Source organism: Pseudonaja textilis, chromosome 7 (assembly GCF_049901715.1).
Source record: "Pseudonaja textilis isolate UNSWEBS1 chromosome 7, rPseTex1.2, whole genome shotgun sequence".
In the NCBI taxonomy this organism is placed as follows: domain Eukaryota; kingdom Metazoa; phylum Chordata; class Lepidosauria; order Squamata; family Elapidae; genus Pseudonaja; species Pseudonaja textilis.
Genome location: NC_141996.1, coordinates 60,874,497 through 60,897,207, shown reverse-complemented (window position 1 = coordinate 60,897,207; position 22,711 = coordinate 60,874,497). Strand labels below are relative to the sequence as shown.

The 22,711-nt window shown below is 36.5% G+C and overlaps 1 protein-coding gene across 2 annotated transcripts in view; it reads right to left on the bottom strand.

The window, feature by feature from the left end:
• Positions 1-22,711, bottom strand: part of DSCAM (DS cell adhesion molecule) — a 420,440-nt gene that overhangs the window by 191,254 nt on the left and 206,475 nt on the right. For both annotated transcript variants that reach the window (XM_087937792.1, XM_087937791.1), the window contains exons 4-8: positions 13,199-13,345; positions 10,896-11,174; positions 8,469-8,744; positions 2,586-2,882; positions 1,409-1,684 (exon numbers count right to left, since the gene is read on the bottom strand). In XM_087937792.1, coding sequence (XP_087793918.1) covers positions 1,409-1,684; positions 2,586-2,882; positions 8,469-8,744; positions 10,896-11,174; positions 13,199-13,345 — 1,275 coding nt within the window. The remainder of the gene's footprint in view (positions 1-1,408; positions 1,685-2,585; positions 2,883-8,468; positions 8,745-10,895; positions 11,175-13,198; positions 13,346-22,711) is intronic.

Sequence of the window (22,711 nt, the reverse complement as noted above, 5' to 3'; positions counted from 1 at the left end):
AATAAGCTAGGGTGGGGATGGGGGGGCAGCTGCCTTACTTACCAGGCCTCACACACCCTGACACCTGCCTTGCCTTCTTCTGCGGTCGCTTTTTCTTTGGCTGCTTTCCGCCACTCACATACATTGCCCTGGCCTCCATTTCGCCTTCAGATTATTGACTCACCTCGTGGCGGTAGAACTGACAGCCCCGCCCAACAGGCGCCCGCTGCTGGCCCACTTCAGTAGCAGCCGTTTGCCGCTACTTGCACTCATAACCCCAGTCTCCATTTTGCTTTCAGATGCCTCCCAGAGGGTATTTGCAGTCAATAATAGTGCTCCAGATCCAGAGCTCTGTTATTGGCTGCAAATGCCTTCCGGCAGGCATCTGAAAGCAAAACGGAGGCCAGGGCAATGTGTGCGAGTGGCGGTCAGCAGCCACCAAAGAAGTGGACCAGCAGTGGGCTCCTGCTGGGCGGGGCTGTCAGTTTAACCTCCACAAGATGAGTCAATAATGAGAACCTTCCAAAAAGAAGGCCTAGCCGTTTTGGGGGGGGGGTCAAAAGAAAATAAGACCCAGCCTTCTTTTGGAGAAACATGGTATTAATTGTCAAATCTTTACCAATAAAGTGTGGTGAAAGAGCTGAAACTGGCAATGGAGGAACCATAAATTCTCAGATTAGACAAGACTTTTGTATAAACACATCTCATCTGTCCAAGGCCTTTAAACAAGCAAGAAACTTATCTTGGAAAGGAAAAAAGCAACACTTTGAGCTCTCTACACTTGTGTTAAGGTTTCTTCTATTTTTTGTTTGTTTTTGCCTGCAATAAAAATTCTAATCTAGCAGAGCTGGGGCTGAGGGGTTTCTGCCCTATTAAGTTAATTGTTGAATAAGGGGCTCTGTGCACAATAATTAACTGCAAAGTGTTAACTTTTCTGAGTCAAGATTTCAGTTAGGATATTTAGTGATCAATAAGTATGAAGGGCACTGTCTAGAAAAATCAGGTATAAACCATAGGTGGCTTCTCAATATTGTTCACAACATAGTATCAATACAAGCTTTAGCAAAAAAATTTGAGGTCAGAATTTCTACAGCCAACCAACTAGGCCCTAAGACCCTGTGAAAGTAAGACTTGCCCCACTAAAGTTAGCTGTCTGATGTGATAGTAGTAGTTTTTATGACTGGTACTTTTCAAAGCTCTCATGACTCCAAATTCTGGTTGGAGATGGCATGCAAACTGGAAATGCCAAGTTGGAGATGGCATGCAAACTGGAAATGCCAAGTTACATTTAACATCTCCATTGCATTTGTTTTTGAAAGACAATTCACATACATTCACATACATGTAAACCAGAGCATAATCTATGATAGGTGCTTAGCACCTTCATTCCCAATTTTACAAGCACTTTTAAATTACAGTCCTGTTTTACCTTTTACTGTCACATGTACACTCTGGCTAGTGGACAGCTGGGGTTGAACCAGAACATTGCATGTGTATTCCCCCTCATCCACCTCCTTCTGCACATCCGAGAGCTTCAGCGTTCCATTGTTTTCAAAAGCTACTTGACGATGATTAAAAGGGAGCAGATTAGAATTCTTATACCACTTGATTGAGTAATAAGGGTAACCAATAACACGACAGTGAATGAAGGTATCCCGCCCTGCTATTGCTGTAATATTTTTCATTGGCCGAATGCTGGCTGGTCCTGTAAAGATAAAAGCAAACTCAGTTAAGAAAATATTGTTTTCTTCTAAATATATAATTCTTTTAGATCCTGAAAACTGCAGCTTACTATAGTTCCTTCCTCTTTTTTAACTTCACAGAGCAACATAAAGGGCTCTTCCTACTTGTTTTGCACTTTTCAATTTTTCTAATTCTACAACAGCCATATTAATTAATTAATTAATTAATTAATTAAACTACACATTGGGATCACTAAACCCTTATGACTAAAATCTGTGTTGAATTACAAATTAAAAGCTAGTGTAATTTCAGTTAATGCCAGATAAGACAAGACAGAATTAAAACAGTAGCCTGACATCTCTAAAATTAGGGTGAATACAACTGTTTCTAACCTGTTGCATTCCAGAGGTTTTGGTTGAAAATTTGTATCACCCTCAATCAGTAGCATATATATTCTGAGTGAAGAGGTATGCCTGATACATCTGACAGGATGTGGACTGAATTACAGATATAAACTGAAATACTCTTAACCTGGATACTAACAATGAATGTTAAATTCTTAAAATAAAAAAAAGTCATGCAAGCAAAACAAATTCTATAGCAAGTTAAAAATAGCTGAATTGATTAGTATGTATAACATACATTCACAGTATGTGCTGTGCTTATTTTGTATAATGGGCTGTCGTTGCAATCTGGCACACATTAACTCAGAAGTAAGCCCTATAAGTGATGCTTACTCTGAAGAAGCTGTCCTTAGCATTATAGTCTTATACCATTATTCCTTTATGAGAAAAATAGAGATAGCATTGGAAAAGAAATTCTTAGCATTCTATAGCAAAGTTCATACATGCATTTATGCTTTATTTTACTATAATGACGTTTAATTTTTTTTTTTTTTTTGGAGGAGCTGATTTGACAAGCACCTCTTACGTTTATTCGAGCCTGGTAGAGGACGACTCCAGCTGAGTTGTTGGCAGTACAACGATATACTCCGCCATCTCGGACCTGAGTACTGGAGATGTTTAGGTAGCTGACTACATTCCCCTCAGAGGTGATGATCTGACTAATACGGTGGTTCCCATCTTTAATTATGGGATTTTCATCCAAAGTCCATGTGATGGTAGGAAGAGGAGTTCCTTTCACGTTGCACATCAAAGATACACCCTCTCCTGGGCTTACCACTTTCTCACTGAAAGCTGAAATTATTTTAGGAGTTCCATCTGTAGAAGGAAAGGCAATCTAAGTTAAAAAGAGAAGATACATGAGACAATTTACCACAAAAGAGTAAAACCTGTTTAGCTCCTCTGTTTTAAGAAAAAGGAAGCCAAATAAATGTTAGTTTCAAAAAATAGTTCTCAATTAGTTCTCATTTTGGCCATAGTTATTGCTTATTACTTATTTTTCCCTTTGCTATTTCATATGAATATTATTGCTTTTAATTAATTAGGCTAATTATAAATTTACTTCTCAGTTAAAGTAGTGAAATAAACTAGGAAGGGAACAGAGATGACTTGGTTAACTTAGAAAATTTTAACAAAAGTAGAACTTAGTATATCCTCAACCCTAGCACAAGGTCTTATGGAAGTTACCACATGTCTGTAAATCATATACCTAAATATATAACTGTGGCCGTTTCTTTATCTCAACTATTTCTTTCAACTCCTCATTAGGGGTCTGTGGGTGTCAAGTGCTTTTAGTATTAACATTAAATGTGTATGTATGCACATGTATCCAGCAGTGTCCTTGTGCAAGTAATAATAGTTTAAAAGAATAGTTGGGAAGAACAGGAAGAGGCAAGACCTGAAACTTCAGATTGGTAGAAATATGTCCAGAGAATATTGTTTACTCTGAATGAGCTTAATTCTTTAGGGATGGAAGAACTACATATTGAGGAATATGTTGATGGATATGAGAAACTTTTATATATTATCTTTGAGAAATCCTGGAGAAGGGTGAAGTGTGGAAAACATCAGAAAATGTTCCTGTTTTCAGATGGAGAAAAAAAAAAAGACTTGCTAATCATGGCAGCACTTTGATGGCAAGATTTGTGAAGAACTCTTCTTCATTGCACATGTTTGCCGTTTTCAAATAGCTTAATTTGTATTTATCCACTGAGCTTCAAGATGGATTTGTTGACTAAAATGGCCTTTCCCATATTTTCTATTTTCAATACTTGATGGAGAAATTTTGAAAATCAATGAATCAATAAAATAAAATGAAAATTCAACCCAAACATAACTTGTTCAGTTTCTACTAGAACCAAATGTATGATTGGATTACATGAAAGTTGCGAGCTCTAACCCCTAACATTAGTCTGAACATGTATGTAAATATATAAAGTTACAGTGTTCTCTTAATGAATCTAGAAGTCTAGTATGTAACACCTGTATGTAACAACCCAACCAAACACATACCAATCTAACCTATCTGAAGTAAGGGTAGATGACACACCAGCATTTAGGAATTAGTACTGGCTTAGTTATTTTAAAGAAACCTTTGATATATTCCTCTTCTGAGGCATTCCAAACAAAAGAATAAAACTCATGTTGACTAGCTCATGATTCCTTTTCTCATGACAGTTACAGCCACATATACTGGAGGGGTAGAAGGTTATTATGAGATATGAACAAATTTTAACGATTTGCAAGAATTTGCTAAATTTGCTGTTTGCATCTATTTATACCACCATATCCATCAGAGTTTTAGAAAGGAAGCAACACTTTGGCTTATTGTGGAAAAATACCTTCAAATAAAAAAAAAAAATCAGAAACTTGGAATTATAAAGTTAACAAAGAATTAATAAATGAATAATTTCATATTATCTCTTTTAGGTAGCACAATATTTAGGGAGATTTAAAAATAATTCTGGCCTGAGAATGTATAAATCTCATGCCAAATATTGCTTACAATCTGCAAAAAGGGCCCGATTAATGATTGCTGATGGGCCAAATTTGGTTTTCATTGTAACCATAATTACAATGAATTAGGAGAGACTCATACATTAAAATTTGTGGGGATCATTAGAATTATTACTATTACCACTACTACTACTGCTAATAGCTAATGCCCTCAAAATACTGTACTGTTTTGCTCCAATGAGAATTGCAGTTTAATTCTATCAAAGCAATCACAACGTATATACAAGTTCAAGGTGCACATTATGCACACTCCTTGCATGAAACTGTTTGAGAGCTGAGGTCTGCAACAACTACTGGATCATTGGAAGTTCTTACACTTTCATTTTCTTTTGTTTTGGTTTAAGAGCAGGTATAGCGATCTTGCCACACCAAAGTGCTTTTCAACTGTAAGTGCCATTTAATAAGCATCCAGGCAAGGGTGGGAAAGCCAGTGACTGTGTCCTCTATTGCAGCATGATTCACAAGGGATTCCAGAATTCTAATATTTTCTGCATGAAACCTATAAAGATGTCAACCGGGACATTCAGTACTCTGTAGCAAACCATTCTTTTTCTGCAGCACTCCCAGTTTTCCATCTTATCTGAACAAGCAAGGAAGTGTTAAACCAAAAGGGCTGCATGCCTGAGACTTCTCAAACCCTTCCCATCCTCTCCCTGTGCATTAGCACTGTCATTTCCCAGAAGACAAAGAGCTACAGGCTTTTTATCCTGAAGGGGAATTGACACACAGCTAATAAATCAGAGAATGTGCTTAGTCTGCTCCTTTGCCTTCCACTTTTTAAAAAAAAAAATTATACAAGTGACAGGCTTTTTGCAGATGAAAGCAGACATTATTTTCCCAGGGAGACCTATGTCTTAGAAATCCCCCCTGCTGCTGTACTCTGATAACCTGCACTCTCTCAACATCATTAAAGATGATCAATATGCTCTTTAAGGCTTTCTTAGTCATGGGAGATGGTTGCCAAGGTAACTAGATCCACACAGGTAATATCCTCCCTTTTCTGTGACTATTCTGAAATTAGTTTTCATGCCATGTTTGCACTGTAGCTTCATTAGCTCTAAACAAATTTATAATTTTCTTCATGATTATTAGGGGAAACATGGTGTCAGAAATTTGTGCTGATTGCGATGGTTTCAAATAATGCCTGGGTTGAAATGTACAGAGCACGTATGGACTTTTTTCTTCTTACACATTTATTAATAGGGTCAACAGGTGGTTGTTCAAAAACATTACAAATAGCATTCAAGAATATGTTTCTGAAGGATAGATACTAATGAATGTTACTGTTAACCTGATTTGTAAAATAGTATAAATACTATTTGGTCTTACTACTAAATTATGAACAGCATCTGAGAAGTCACCTGGAGATGAACATAAAGACAAAGCAGTTCTGAAAAGGGGTACCTGTGGGAATAATGCTAGGAAGGTGATGATTTTCTTTTCAAGATATAACTGAATAGGGAGTAGTAGAAGAAAGCAACTACAATACCTAAATAGGAGGAATTTGGTTGGTACTGACTTTATTGTTGGCTTATCATACTGGTACTAATCTTTTTGTCAACTCGTAAAGCATTCCTGGCTTGCTCTTGAGTTGCCATAAGAAGAAGTGGGGGAGATCTGATGGAGCATTTCATTGCTATGATCAGAAGCACATTCCCCACATTTCTCCAGATTGTGTGTCAAGTTACCAAGCCCAGATGGAGGAGCGTGTATTCCATAGCCCGTGAAAGTGCTTAGTTGGACAATGTGATTTATGACACATCCTGGGAGGAGGGGGGAAACAGGGTCGTAGGTGAACAGTAAATTACGTAGGGCAGAGCCGACTGCACTTGGAAAAAGTGCTGACATGTTGGAACCCTGACACTTTTATAGAGTCCTGTCAACCTATTCCATATTACATTGTCATTCAGATATACCTTATAGCAGGGATGGGCAAACTTTTTGGCTCGGGGGCCTCATTGACTTTTAAAATTTGACAGACGGGCCGCCACCTGGTATCGAAATGCCTGTCATTACAAGTCAAAATCAAATGAATGCAATCATTCAATCATTCACATCAAACCTTAATTCTGTACCAATCTTCAGCGGGCCGGATTAAAAAGACCAATGGGCTGGATGTGGCCCCCGGGCCATAGTTTGCCCACCCCTGCCTTATAGAATATGGCTATAATCAGCCGTAACTGGCCAGAGTCAGTAATTCTTAAGTGTGTGTGTGTGTGTGTGTGTGTGTGTGTGTGTGTGTATGTATGTGTGTGTGTGTGTGTGTATATATATATATATATATATATATATGGATCTTTGGTTGTTCGGGTTTTCTCCCGCGTAAGATTCGAAGTATCTAGGCAACGTTTCGATGAAGTCTCATTCATCATCTTCAGGCTTCTGTCTCCGGCTCTGTGCTTCTCAGAGTGATGTGAGATTGCAGCTGCTTCTTCCTTTTAACTGCTAGTGGGGGTGGGACTTGATTGGGTGGGGGCTTGGCTGTGTTCTGATTGGGTGGGGGTGTGTTCTCATTGGTAGGGGGTTTGGCTGTGTTCTGATTGGTTGGGGGGTTGGCCGTGTTCTGATTGGTTGGAGGCGTGTTCTGTTCAGGTGGGGGCTTGGTTGTGCTCAGGTTAGTCTTAGTTGCTGGGGGATTTGAGTTGGTGAGCTGTGATCTTGCTGTTTGTTTAGCCTTCACTTTTTCAAATAAGAGGAAAAAATAAAAACAAACTAAAATAAACCCAAATACCTTTTTATAGAATTGGGTGGAATGAAGGCTTTTGACACTTAACCTTAGTTACAAGGTGGGCACATACAAATGTCTTATCTTTCACTAGTTTGATTCAGCAACTTGCAACATCTCTGGCAATATAAAAGGAATTCCTCATGATGCAAGACAAGGCAAGAAAGCTGCAGAATAATATAAGTAACCCCACAAGCAAAACAAAGAAAATAAATAGGAAAACAGCACTTTCCTTTTCCCTGTAACAATGGAATGGAAAAGCTTCATTTGGCCTTGTGTGATAAGACACACAAGAAATTTGTCTCCAGTTCAGAAGCTCTCAATGTAGATGCAAAGCAACAGAGTACTGATAATAATAATCATAATATGATACCAATAAGAGGGGATAGTAGAGAAGATGAGAAGGACAGCCATACCACAAGGGTAAAGAAACATAAAACAATATTGTGAGGAGTAGGTGTCCGGCCTGGTGATCACATGAGGGGAAAAAACTGTATCTATGTCTAGATGTTTTGATATGCCATGCCTTATTAGCAGCATTCTGAGGGGAGGAGTTGAAACAGTTTATGTCCAGAATGTGAGAAGTCTATATAGATATTTTCTCAGCCCTTCTTTCAGCCTGCACAATATACAGGTCCTCAATGGAAGGCAAGTTGATTGCAATCATTTTTTTTCTACAGCTCTAACTATCCAGTGGAGTCTATCTATATTTGTTCTGTTTAGTTGAGGTATCAAACCAGATAGTTATCAAAGTGCAGATGACAGACTCAATAATTCCTCCATAGATTTGTTAAGAAAATTATCAAAAGTAAAAAAAAAAAAACCTCAACAACTTGATGTAGAAAAAGAAGTTTCTTTTATAAGGAAATAAGAATTCCAGGAAACTGTAAGCTATGATACTGTAATCTATACACTGCTACAATACAGACACTATTTCAACCCATATCAGTTTTGACATGTTTCAGACACCTCTTAAAAGGCCTTTCTTATGAGTGCTACAATGGTGTGTTTTGAATAAATATTTTTGAAATTTATACTTTAAAACTAATTTTATATTTTATTAAAATATATGAACATTATTTCAAGATGTCTTTTGAGAACAGTGAAAAGGACAGGCATGGATTAACTTGTAAAGTGTTTACATACATAAAATAATGACTGACCTTCTAGCACCACTTGAACATAATCTTGTGCAGACATCTTGTCTTTGCGTACAAAACACTGGTATGCCCCGCCATCACTTTTGGACATGCCATCCATAATAAGAGTCTCATGATTGACCCCAATGATTCTCACATTATTGCCAGTATTGATAATTTCTCCATTTCGATACCAGAAGAGTTCATGGTCATCTGTTCCAGACACACTGCAGGACAAGGACACTCGACTACCAACGCTGCTCTTAACTTTCCGAGGACTGATGGTGGCTTTTAGAGGCTCTGGAAGAAGGCATTGAATTCAGACATTTTATTTTGGCCACTGATGAGCCAACCAGAAGAGTAATGTTTAACTCACTGAATATCAATACAGGCTATGAAGAATATAAAGGAATCACTTTTTAAAAAATAACCACTTCAAATAGCAATGCTCTACATCAGAAAGGGTTTGGCGGCTGTAGGAAAATAGCAGCATGACAAGCCTTCACCACATGAGTGAGCTAAATTGGCAACAGGTGGATATTTCAAAAATATTATTGAGAATAACAAGGAGAGTAAGCTGCATAGCATACATAAGTTTATATATTTACAGACGGATTCACAAGAAATGACTTTCAGTTGCCACTGTTACCCCCTCTTAGGACACCTGAAATGATTGTTTCATTCTATATAATGGAGTTGTGGAATTTAATCCAAAACCTAATAAAGATAACCAGACAGAATCATGCTGCTGCACCAAATAAATATTTAAAACTAACTCCTACAGCCCATGGACCAGTAAGATAGAACCCAGAAAATGGCTGCTCTATTTTTAGTTTGTAGAATATTCCCCTTTTTGCTTATATCATTAGTCATATGTAGAAATATTCTCTTGTGTGGAGTATAATCATGGTTCTATTTTGAGCATGTTCAGCAGTGTTTCTTGAGTTAATTTTTTTTACCACATATCTAAGGGCTTGTTTTAGACACTTTAGTTGGAAGAAATCACATGTTTTAAAAGAAGCAAATGTTAATAATCTTATACTTGTACAGATCATGCAAGGATAATTTTAACACTCACACCTTTGTACCCTCTTAGTGAACTAGTAAGATCTATGAATCTTTGTCTGAAACAAATAAACTACCTATCACAAACCCATATTCCTGTTTGGAAATGGAGATAATGAAAGTAGTTGTTTTCTTTATGCAGGCAAATGTTTGTTTCTAACAGACAAAGCATAGGTGGTGTTCTATGAGTACCGAAGTTTTGCACAGTGAAGGCAACTAACTAAAGGCTTATAAACTATTAGAATAATAGTTATGAAAAATATTATGAGGCCTATTTGAAAGGATTTGTTCTCAACACTATAGCAAACATGTTGACATACATTCTGAATACATATGGTACATATTCTCAAGAACACCAGTTAATGTCTTCTTAATCTATATTTTTTTTTGTGGGATATGTCAGAAAACAAACAGGACCATTAAACCCTCCTTACTTTTGTCTTTAGACAAATTGTGAAGAAAAAAAAGCAAATGATGTCTGGTGAAAATTCAGAGTAAATTCTTTTATCAAAATTGCCTTGAAACTGGATGAGTATGCTTCCAAAATAAAAGGTGATTTCTAAGCAAAATATTCCTGCCAAATACTGAAAGTCTTTTTTATTTTCCCCTTTTTGACTTTTCAACTTTCCTCTAGTTCTTTAATCTTAATATATATTTTCCTCAAACAATCAAACTACTGATGGAAAAGAGATTCCAGTTGTCACCTTTCAAGTAAATCAGAGCAGAGTGGGATTATTTGAGGGGAGTGGGGAATAGCTGGTAACAGCATTACTTAGGTTGATCTTTTCAGGAGCTATGAGAATACCACAAAGTTGTGAGTGAATTATTTAGAGCAGGGGTGTCAAACTCACATCAGCATGGTGGCATCATGTGATGTATCATGGCTTTCCCCCCCTTTGCTAAACCAGGGGTGGGCATGGCCAGTGCATGACGCATCCGGTCCACAGGCCGTGAGTTTGACAGCCCTGATTTAGAGAGTGCCTTGCAGCAGTTAGCAGTGGCCAATCCACTGCATTCTATGTTTGTGTAGGCAGATATCCTATTTCACCAAAACTGTTCAAAAATATTCTGACACTAATATGGGTAAGCAATTCAAATAATTATTTCAAGCATTTCTAGTATTGGGTGTAAAGCAGAGAGTTTTCCTGAAGATAACAAGATAGTCTATTTCTGAGGTGGTAAGTGGAGCTCTTCTAACTAGTTCTGCTCTTCAGTACTAGAAGGCAAATGAGTGCCCTGGAAGTCTGCTATGTAGGTTCTCCACACAACTCAGAACCAGGAAGTTCTTGGTCATTCAGAAAGCCTATATAAATGCAGTATATGCTTTCAAGTTTGACTCCATTAAACAGAATTTTCATAGTATTCTAATAATCTGCAGACACTTACGTTTTACATGCAAACGGCCTATCACTTCAGCTGTACCATAACTGTTCCAGACTTCACACACATAGTTGCCTGAGTCTGATGGACGCGTATTTTCTATCAGAAGACCTGTCACCATTGGCCGGAACCGGCTGTCAGGTTCCCAGGGAACATTGTCCTTTAGCCAGCGATACTTTGGTGCTGGGTGTCCAGATGCTTTGCAAGGCAGCTCTACTTGCTGTCCTGCCATGGCTTTACGATGTTCAAACCCATCCAGAATAGAGGGAGCCGAGTTTGCTGGGTCTGGAAAACAGAGTAACGACATCTTAGATGGCCAATAAAATTAATTGATTGATCTATATGGACATATAAGAAATCTGTTCTTTTTTTAAATCTGCTGCCATTCAAATGTATTGGCACTGTAACTCTCAAATTCTATGTTGGCCATACCTAGCTCATTTGGAAGCCATCAGAGTAGTGAATATTGATTTTGATCAATATTTAGTTAGTGCCAGTGCATTGGAGACTGGTGAAAAGGCAGGACCACACCGTTACTATTCAATCATTCCCCATCCACTCACTATAAAGAATTAAATATGAATAAGCTTGATAAAATTAGTTCTCACTGTTTTTCTAGAGTTGATTGTATCTTTTCTGTGTTTTTTAAAAATGTCTATGCTGTATCAGAGTACTAAACTGTCTCTGCTCATATGTAGGAGGTAATATCCAGAAAAATATTATCGCAGAAGTGCTATAGGTTTTCTGTTGTCTTGCTCTCTTAATAATCACATGAAAATACTAGGGAAATATCTCTGATAAATTTCTGCCATAGCATCATTAATATCTCGATGATACTATATGCCTTTGGATGTGCAAAGGCTTACAGAGCTCCCGCACAGTATGGAAGTTTTTGTATAAATTCATTTTGTGTACCAATTGTGCCTATTCCTGGATTAAAAGGCTCTGTTTATAAACAGCCATACCTTAGTCCTTTCCCACTTGGATTACTGCATTGTGCTTTTCAAAGGGCTGCTCTTGAAAAAGATTCAGAAGCTTTAATTGGTCTGGAATGTATACATCAAGATTCAGCCATGGGATACCATTGTGAATTGCCCTGGTTCCCACTATTGTTCCAAGTACATTTCAAGGTGTTGTGGAGGGCATCAGATTTGAGAAAGATAATCTAGTCCAAGGGTCGCCAACCTTTTGGACCTCAGGGACCACCAAACTCATAATTTTAAATCTCAGGGACCACTAACCAGTTCTGTGGGCATGGCCTAATTTGTGGATGTGGCTTGGTGGTCATGTGACTGGCTGGGCATGGCTTGTATGTAAATATTATAAATATTTATATAAATATTGATTTTTTTATAAAAAAAGCAACTTTTACCCAAAATCAGGCAAAACAGGAAGGCAGATTGAGTTGCTCACAGAATCACAGATTCATTCAGAAATCTATTTGCCATTGGCTAGCTCAGTCTGTCACATAAAATTTGCTTGCAAGCAAACTCACAAAATTAATTCACAACACACCATGTATGTAAATATTGAATTTTTTATTTTAAAAAAGAGCAACTTTTACCCAAAATCAAGCAAAGCAGGCAGGCAGATTGAGTTGCTCACAGAATCACAGATTCATTCAGTGATCTATATATCTGCCATCGGCTAGCTCAGTCTCTCAAATTTGCTTGCCATGAGTCTGCACCGAATAATGGAACCTTCAGTCCTAAGAGAGGTTCAGCTGTGCTTAAAAGCAGAGCTGAAGACCAGCTAGAAAACAAGAAATCCAACTATTTCCTGCTTCCTAGCTAATCTAAATCTCCTGCACAGCAGAACAGATGATGGTTGGAAATAGAAAAATAGCAATTTAGCAGGCAAGTTTTCCAGGTAAGGAGTGAGTGGGCGGGGAGCGTTCCTGTGGGCCATGTGGATGGCGCAGCCTTGTGTTTCTGCACAGCCTGGATTAACTGCTTTGTGGGGGGTGCTCTGGGGGTGAGATTTCTCTGAGATTTTGGCCCACCAAAATTTTCTCATGGCCCACCAGTGGGCCGTGGCCCACCGGTTGGTGACCGCTGATCTAGCCAAACCTATAACCTTTTACAGTGCATACTACTTTTGGGTACAGGATCCCTAATTGTAAACTGCTGGCTGAGACTGATCGGAAATAGAGACTGCTGAAATCTGGAGAGTTGTGGTTTGCTATTCTGCTCCTAGTATGGCATGTTTTATAAATGGCATACTAAGGATATCCATCTACAAATTAAAGCAGTGTACCCAGAATGATTTCTTAACATATAATTTTTTTCCAGAAAATGTCCATTGTATACCTGATACAAAAAGTCTAGCACTGTTGCTCTGACGCGTTTCTCCAGTGTATCTGTGCCGAGTGATACATCGGTAATTATACAATCCATCTTCATTCTGTACATCTATAATATACAAGGCTCCCGTGGATGTGATGAGAAATCTAGATCCTAAACAACATAAGAATATGCAGATTTTAAAATATGAAAGCATTTTGGTATTCTATTATTCAGTATAACTGAAAACTTTACTAACAAGTATAAGGATACCCATTGTTGACAGTTCAATTTTTAAAATATTGTTGTATTAGCAGTTATCTAATTAACTGCTTTTTCTAAACAAATGGAACAAAATAAATAACTTCTAGTTATTATAGAATTAATCAATAAACGTTAAGTCAGGGTTCATCATAGATAGCATAGGCACTGTAAAGCTATTTTAAGTAAAACAGAACATTTCTATATTTGTGTTATCTCTGAATACAAAACTGAGAAACATGTTAACTGTATGAACTGTTAGGGATATACCCTAGCAAGATCTGCAGGGCAGTCAGGCAGGCAGGCAAAATATGTGAGATAAGTGTTGTGTAGCTTACACTCAGTAAAAGCAGATACAGTGCCAATTAAATTAGTTTTATTCCAGCAATAGTTTAAGCATAGTCAAAAACAGTCCATATATCATACACTTATTTCAGTCTGTCCAGGGATTATCCAGTTGCAAAATTCCAATGTCAAACATGAGAGGTCAGTACACTTACAAAATAACAGTCCGGTAATTTATCTCCTCGCAGTAAAAAGAGATATGCAACAAACTCAGAAACTCCTCTCTTCCGTTTGCAACTCCAGTAATTGTCAGCAAAGCGTCAGGGAATCGTCAGCAATCAATCAGCGTCTCTTGCTGCCTCTTATGGTGTTTTCACACCACACCCAAAATACATGCTCAGCATTTAAAGTAACACATACTTTAAACTAAGAATCATAGCTTATATATATATTATCTTACCCAAACTAGTTAGGTGACCAATGTTATACCTAACATGAACTAATACACATAATTACATATGATGATATGTGTAATAAAATAGTTTTGGGAGAGGAAAGAAATAAATTGAAAGGAAAATGGGGGAAAGCTAATATGTATAAAGATGAATTCCTTAAACATTATTTGTATCCCACCCTTTCTATAAATAGCTTGTGGTAGCAACCAAGGGCATTCACTGATGTTTTATTCATATAAACTTTCTGAAGTTTTTCTAAAAACTATTGCCAAAAAGATGACATAAATCCAGATTTCTTATATAGAACAGTCTATCCCCTTAAGCAGCTCTGCAAACATTAAAGATGATGGAAAGGCCATGAAGCTGCTTGCCTTTGGTCTCATGCTCTCCAGATTATTCAAGACTGCTATTCCCAAAATTCTTCACTTGTAAGAATGAAGATAATTTAAAAGAAAAGTTGGTTTAAAAGAAAGTCCATATGCTGCACATGGGCGTGGCCTAATGGAAACAGATGTTTCTATCTATGTATGGTCACATAAAGGGTGCTGGTAAGCAAGCAAAACTATATGAAAGACTAAAGGAGTGAGAAGAATTTGACCTGTTTTTTCTATTTTTCTATCGTCATCCAACTGATATATTGATCGATATCGATTTGTCAATATAATAACCAAAGTACTGCAAAATATAAAACTACAAGTGACAATGAAACCAGCAATAAATCTTATGGCAATTCTAAGACTAATCAATGCATTGTATATGGATTTCATAATGACAATCTGATAAAAATGATATTACAATAATAATAATAATAATAATAATAATAATAATAATAATAATAATAATAATAATAATAATAATAATAATAGTAAAGCATTTATATTAAACAGACTTTTAAGGAGGAGCTAAGAGAAAATGTCGACTCAAAAGAAAAGGGAAGTAGGAAAAAACCCACTATCACCGTGATGGCTAACCCTTTTGGGCTCCTGTGCCAATAATTGTGCATGCACGCTTGCACACACATGCTTGCATGCCAGCACCCAGAAGGCAATGTGCATACACGTGCATCTCTCATGCACCCCCGCACCCCACACATGCGTGCCAGATACCCGACAATCAGCTGTTGGTCAGGCGGCATGCACACATGCGCAGTAGACCTGCTCTGGGTGAGGGCTCATGTAAATATACCAAAAAGCACAGGATGGGCTGCATACTATCTAGTGTAAGTCACATGATAAGGAGGGAAGAGGCTTTTTCTGTGAACTCAGTGGTATTCTGAGACAGCCAAGTGTTCCCTTCAGATAATACACTAACTAATGCATTATCAATTTTTTTCTCACAGCATCCAGTTGAATCTAGCCTATTTTTAAACTTGATCTTTTTTTCCTTGCCAGCTTCTCCAACATACCAAATTTGGTTCTATTGTATTCTATGTTTGGTGAATTATCAGGCTGATAGACAACAGGCAGATTGCTGACTCCCTTTGTATGAGTTCTTCCCATTGTTCTGTTTTATCAAAAAGGTAAATATAAAAAGGCTTTATATACAGTATGTTCAAAGTAAAAGACTGAATAATAACTTATACCAGCTGGAAAATTCCAAAAGAACTGCTATCAAGCATCAGGAAAAAGAATTTTTATTTTGGGGTCAAGAGTTCTCTAAAAGGAAGTGTTCCAACTAGAAACTGAACAGCAGGATGAAGAAGCAGGATTGAAACTGTAACCAATGGTACTAAGGTCAAGGAATAACCATATTTACCAGTTTAAAAAAATGTGGAAAACTGCCAAGAATTGCTAAGAAATATTATCTTTAATATCACTCTGGGGCCATAAAAACGGCAATCACAAGAAAAACAGCAAAATGGGAGAAAAAAGGGTTTAACTAGAACAACTTATAAATAAGGGCATCCCCTCAGATTTATTGCAGAAAATGCTTGAAGAATTTGGCAAGAGAATGACTGAAGCAGCTGTTTTCCAGGGCACTTTTGTCAAGGACAAAAATATTCTTTGATTTTCTAAAATTACTATGCACTTTATCTGTTTAAAACTTTCTTAAATCATAATCTTGTTAAGCTTTTTGCTTTTAATGCAACATTCTTTAGAATGCTATTATTTTTCTTAATTGGATGTCCTCCTAAGAGAAGATAGCACCACAAAAAGATGATTCACTGAGTGCGTTTACTCTTTTTTAATGGTTGGAAGAGCTTTCTTAAGTTGTAAATTATATCTGAAAGTGTTTAAGAAAGTGAGGCTATTGTAGGCCATGTGTACATAAAGGTTGCATAGCAGTTTTGGTGCAATGGTAATTCCTTGTCTCCCAAGTCAATCAATTCATGATCAACCATAAGAAACTCAATTCCTGTAGTCTCTTTGTGAGAAGCAGCAGAATGCCTGTAGAAATCTCTTAATCTCTCCTTCTCCAGAGACAATTTTGTTGGCCAGAACTCACTGGCCATCTTTGTTGTGGTGTTATCTTCTCTTAGGAGGACATCCAATATAGGTCCTCACCCACAATCCAGGATATGTGCATTCTCTGTTGCTACACCTGCTGCTTGGAACAAACTCCCCCAAGAATTTGGGCAGATCTCACCCTATTAATCTTTTGTAGAGCTCTGAAAAAGTCACTTTTCCCCCTGTGCATTAGACCGGGATAGTAATTCCTAGAAGAGTGAGAATTTGTTATGTAGAACCTCAGCCATGCGAATGAGTGTGCTTGGTTATTTCAGTTTTGCATTACTTTTGCTTAATTTTGTTTATGTTTGATTTTTTTATGGTTGGGCTCTGAACAGCGTCATAAATTGTGAGTTCGGTGTCCTTATAAATTTCTTAAATATAAAATAATATACAAATAAATAAAGCTGTAGATGTAAGGTAAAGTTGTAGCCCACCCTTGGTATTACTTGGTTAAGTATTTATAGTCTCCCTTTAAGAAAGCTGGCTGATGATGTGGTTATATTTTTAAAAAATCAAATAATACAAGAAATAACTAAAGCAAATAAAATGTGCCCATATATAAAATAGCAGCATCAATTCATACTTAAAGCTGTGCAAAATAGAACTACTTTTTTTATTAAAAAGATGAACATTTAAGAAGAAATTAAAATATTTATAAACAAGGTTTAATATCCATGCAGTTGTATTATAAAGATTTCTCTTAGATTGCAAGCTTTCATTCTTCAGCTCCTTATCTTCATGTTCAAAACAGCCAATTTTGCAGTCTATTCATTAAATCTGCCACCAAGTGCAAATTGCGAAAAAAGATTATTTAAACTTCACATCAATCTAACAGATGCTTTTCTTATTACCACAACAAAGAATGATGCCAAATTTTATGTACCAGATTTAAGAAATGCTGTTATTAAACTGTGAAAGTTGCCTGATAGATTCAATTAAGTTCTTTCAAGACATTTGTCAGTGATTTCTGATGCAGTCTAGATAAATCCGTGGGCAGAATTCATGCTCTTCTTTTTCTTACACATCAATATTAGTAGTGCATATTCATTTGTTTTTTCAATAGTATACTGACATGCAAAAATATTAACACTATACTTTCTGTTATGAAATGAAGGACACTGTGTCTTGACAGGTAACAACCACTACCAAGCATAGGCCTGGCAATCAATCTCATCCTTCTTCAACCACATAATTAATACCATACATACATTATTGTAACCAATAGCAGTAACTTGACTGAAATCTACGGGAATACTTTAGATACAATGGTTATTCAGATTAATTTCAATCATTTATTTTTTAACTTCTTGAATTTCTTCACTTCCACTGAAATAATAAAACAAGTAAGGTAAACTAGAGACTGAATTATTTTTTTAAAAGCTTCACTCCACTTTCTGTGATATTAAAACAATAAGAAAACTAACCTTTAAATATCACTTGTGTCTCATTAAAAGATTACCAAACTAGCAAATAACATAAATCCTTTAAAGCCAGTGGGAAACAATAGAGTTGTTGCCATGACGACATAAACATATTCACACACATACACACCGCACCAAAGAGCAACAGCAGCAAATATCCAATTTGATATGAGAGGCATGATTATAATTGTATGCCTTGTTACCTCTGGAGAACATTTTTCTGAACTGTCTGCATAGGTTTAACTTGTAAAAAACCACTGAACTTGAAACAAAAGATCTTCAGTCTACAAAAATGTACTGCTTTACTGAGTACAATAAAATTCCGATTAAAGAAAAGAAATATTTAGTTTGCACATAACTATTTATTTTTATTCTCTGATTTTCTTTAGCTAAACATCTTGGTATTGTGATTCTCTTTCCAAAGCAAGGGTGATCTACCAGTTACCTTCTGGCAGTTGATATTAGAAAGTGTTGCTGTGAAAAACATTACATTCTCACCAGTGGTGGGATTCAATTTTTTTTTTTACTACAGGTTCTGTGGGCGTGGCTTGGTGGGTGTGGCAATGGAAGGATACTGTAAAATCTCCAGTCAGAGATGGAATTTTCCGGTTCTCCGAACTACTCAAAATTTCCGCTACCAGTTCTCCAGAACTGGCCAGAACCTGCTGAATACCACCTCAGATTCTCACCTGCCCTATTTTCAGTGTTCTACTGTTTACACAACACTTCCAAATTTTTTAAAAAGCAAAAGATTTATACAATCTGAAAAGAAACCAGAATATTATTTGATTTGGAATTTACTGATTAATACGTTTGTTGTTATAGAAATGGCCAGTTTATAATATTATTATGTAGAAGTAAAAAGCTGAGGCTTGATGTTGCTATCTGATTCTACTGCACCAAAAGGAATTGGAAGTCAATGCCTTTTCTTTCTTTTTCCTCCCTTGTCCCACACTTTTCCTTTCTCCTTTTCCTCTCCTATTTTTCCATTATTTTTGGTATTTTTGTATTATATATTATAAACTAATTAAAAAATGCTTCCAAATTTTTAGAAGACACTCCCTCTCCATATTCTCATAAACCAATAATACCAGCTATTACATCAAAACTCGATTATAATTCTTTCACAACTACTTCAGCACAAAGTGTACTGATGCCTTCTATCATCTCTATTAACTTTCTCTGTGGTTTATTATTTGTAAAAACATGCAAAGAGTTCTACTTCAGAAAGTTTAATTACACTTCATGGTCAGCATGAGTGTCAATATTCCAAGTAACGCACCCACTGAAACCCTGAAGCGAACCTGACTGAGGCCATCTTTATGGCTTCAGAGTTGCCAATGAGGGCTTGGAGTCTTGTCTAGGTCCATAAGCATGTAAGCCCCCAATGCCCACTTCTGAAGCCTAGTTCTGCATTCTAAAAATAAGCAAGCAATGAGTGAAAAGAGAAGGAGCAATAGCCTCTGTTCCTCTCCTGGGCAACCCAATATATGGGCCACAGAAATATTTGTGTCCCATGATAATGTTGCAAGATTGAATCCGGTGACAGACCCAGATTTGATCTTGCAAAAGAAATATTATTTATTTATCTATTAATTGGATTTATCTTGGATGCAATTCAGACTCTCATGGTTTCTGATATTCATCACTCCAAAACTTCCACTGAGCAAATAATGAAACACTATTATATAAACAAAGCACAATAATATTAGAAACAAAACCTAACATACAAGTCATGATAATGAGGAGGAAGTAGATGAATCCCACTAAAAACATCATGTGGTAATGGCTGATATATATATATATATATATATGGGGTTTGGTTCTCTGTTTTATAATATGCTAAATATCAGTATATGTGCCTTTTTCTTGTCTACAATAAAGAAACCTAGCAAGCCATCAAATCTATCAAATATCTGCTATTAGTGAATCTGAGACTGAATTTCTAGACACTTGATATTTATTGCTGTGCTAGAGATTCTAAAACTTTTAATTAATTCTAATTTTAGACCAGGAACTGAGGGAGGGAGGGAACTTCAGAATATTTTGTCCCATCTTGGAATTATCTTCATTTTCTTCCAGAAAATGCCGTATTTTGAAAGTTTTAAGCTGCATGTATAATCATCTTTATCACTGATCTTGGATTGTGAAACTTTAAAATTTAAGAAGACAGGTTGCAATGGTAAACATCATTAGCCATAGGAGAATTATCATACTCATGTAATCCAAATAATAAAACTGCACCATATATTACTGTTCTGATCATGATTACTGGTAATAATTTGGTTATAGGGCTCTGTGTTTCTACCCTGAGGTATGGCATTACCCAATTTTGGAAGAAGGTCCAGTATGCTTTGAAAAATGTAATCATATGGTATGTCAAATAAACATAAATTGAGGTGTGGCTTCCATTGCAAGCCCACCACCATTAATTATAGGAATTCAGTTGAAAAAAATTGCTATAGTAAATATTGGATTTTTAAAATTGTCAAAAGAGACTAGAATTTGGTAATTCAGTGACAGATGCAACATTTAAAATATATCCATACAAGTGAGGAGTTATATGCAAAGAAAAAGCAGAGTCATTTCTAGTCCTAATATTTTACACACTTAAGAAAATTTATGTAAGAAGCCATCCTCTGTATGCTAATCTTCAACCTTAATGTTTCCCTGCATATGATAAATAATGCAAATTTCCCATGCATAATAAAATATGCAATATATTATATATGAGCAGAGCTTTGACTTTGAACATAATTGTTATTAGGCAGGCAGTTGTGGAAATAAAACTTCAGCTGTATTAATATCATAATGTAAACAGGAACCATGAAAGAAAATAACTCAGACTGATTTATATTAGTCACTGAATTAGGAAACTGTAATACAAAACAACTAGCTAGTCAGGATATTTGTAGAGTTTCAGTTAAGTAAGGGTTAATAGATGAAAGTAAAAACCCCCACACAATCCTGTTTTATATTCCTTTCTCATGCTGGGGATACAGTATGAGAAAAGAAAAGAAAAGAAAACAGAAATGGTAGAAGTTTTTCCCCCAGACTGGGGACCAAACAGCCTCTGACAGACAACCAAAGCAGATTTGATTTAGATTAAAATTAAAATGGCACAAGTTAATTTAATACAGTTAATTAATTGCAACTCATATCCTAGATATTTTTTTCTTCCTGACATGCTAAAATTAAGTGTAATGACTTCTAAAGGTTGTCCCTAAGACTTAGGGGAGAGGGATCAAATGAGACCATAAGGCTGTGGATTATGATACTAAAGAAAGCCCCCAAGAAATATTAGGGACAGAAGTGTATATCTGAATTTAATTCTGAAAAACAACCTATACCATTTCAGACAATTGATCGTCTAGTCTCTTCTTAAAGACTGTCTAATCTCTTCTTAAAATGGATGGAGCGCCCACGATTTCTGGAGGCAAGTTGTTCCACTAGTTAAATGTCCTCACTATTAGGAAGTTTCTCCTTAATTCCGGGTTGCTTCTATCTTTGATTAGTTTTCAACCATTGTTTCTTGTCCTGCCTCTGGTACTTTGGAGAATAATTTGACCCCCTCTTCTTTGTGGCAGCCCCTCAAATACTGGAATACTGCTCTTCTTTTCTTAGGCTAGGTGTTTGGTTTATGAATAGATTGGCCAAATCTCCATTCCAAAAGATCTGTCTCTTCTGCATGAGGATGTTTTCCTAGGGCAGGAAGATTGGGGCTGCTTTCTGCCTTTAAGAACATGTTTCCCCATTTTTTCTTTGGAGAAATATAACATTCTGCGTCTTTTAATATTCCCCAAGATATTTCATTCTCAGGGAAGGAGGAAAGGCTTCCTATAGTCTGAAACAGGTGGGTTCCTTTGAATGTTTAATAAAAGAAATTTTGAGTACAAATTTAAGGACTTAAAAACATCTCTTCTCTGGAACAAACAGCAAAGGGTTTATTAAAATATTAATTTTGGAAAATTATAAATGGACTAAGGGTCCAGATGGATTTGAAATAAATTGTGTAATGGAATATGTGAATAATTGTGAGAAGAGATGCTACCTAGGAAATGATTAGACAAGAGAAATAGGTTCCCCCCAATGGCTTACCAGGCAGAGAAAGAAACTTATGAAGGACAGCCCAAAAGGGAACAAAAAGACCCAACTACCTCTCCACCAGCAATCAGCACCTGGATCACCATAGAATAATTTCAAGGTTAACATCAGACCAACAATCGAGTAAACAATACTCCAGTCAAGAAACTGCCAAAGAGCCAACAGTCCAACCAAAGAATCTCTAAGACCACTCCCAGAAACACTGACAGGGCAAGCCACAGAATATAAATTGATTGCTACCACATTCCTTACTAGCACTGATGATGTTACCTAGTTTGGGTAGCATCTGCAAGAAAGCAAGAAAGCTCAGACAGTGACAAGAACCCCTAATAACAACCCTAAGCTACAAATATTCTCCTTTATTGATATATTGTTTTCTCTGGTAACCCTTAACAGACTTTTACTGACTAGAACTGAATGATAAGGCTTTAAGGACCTCTTTTTCTTTTTGATAAGATATGACACATGGGAAGAAGATATAATTTGTTATATTTTAAGAGAAAGTAATGTTATGAAATTGTTTATACATTTGATGAAAGAGGGAGCCATTTCTTTATATATTTC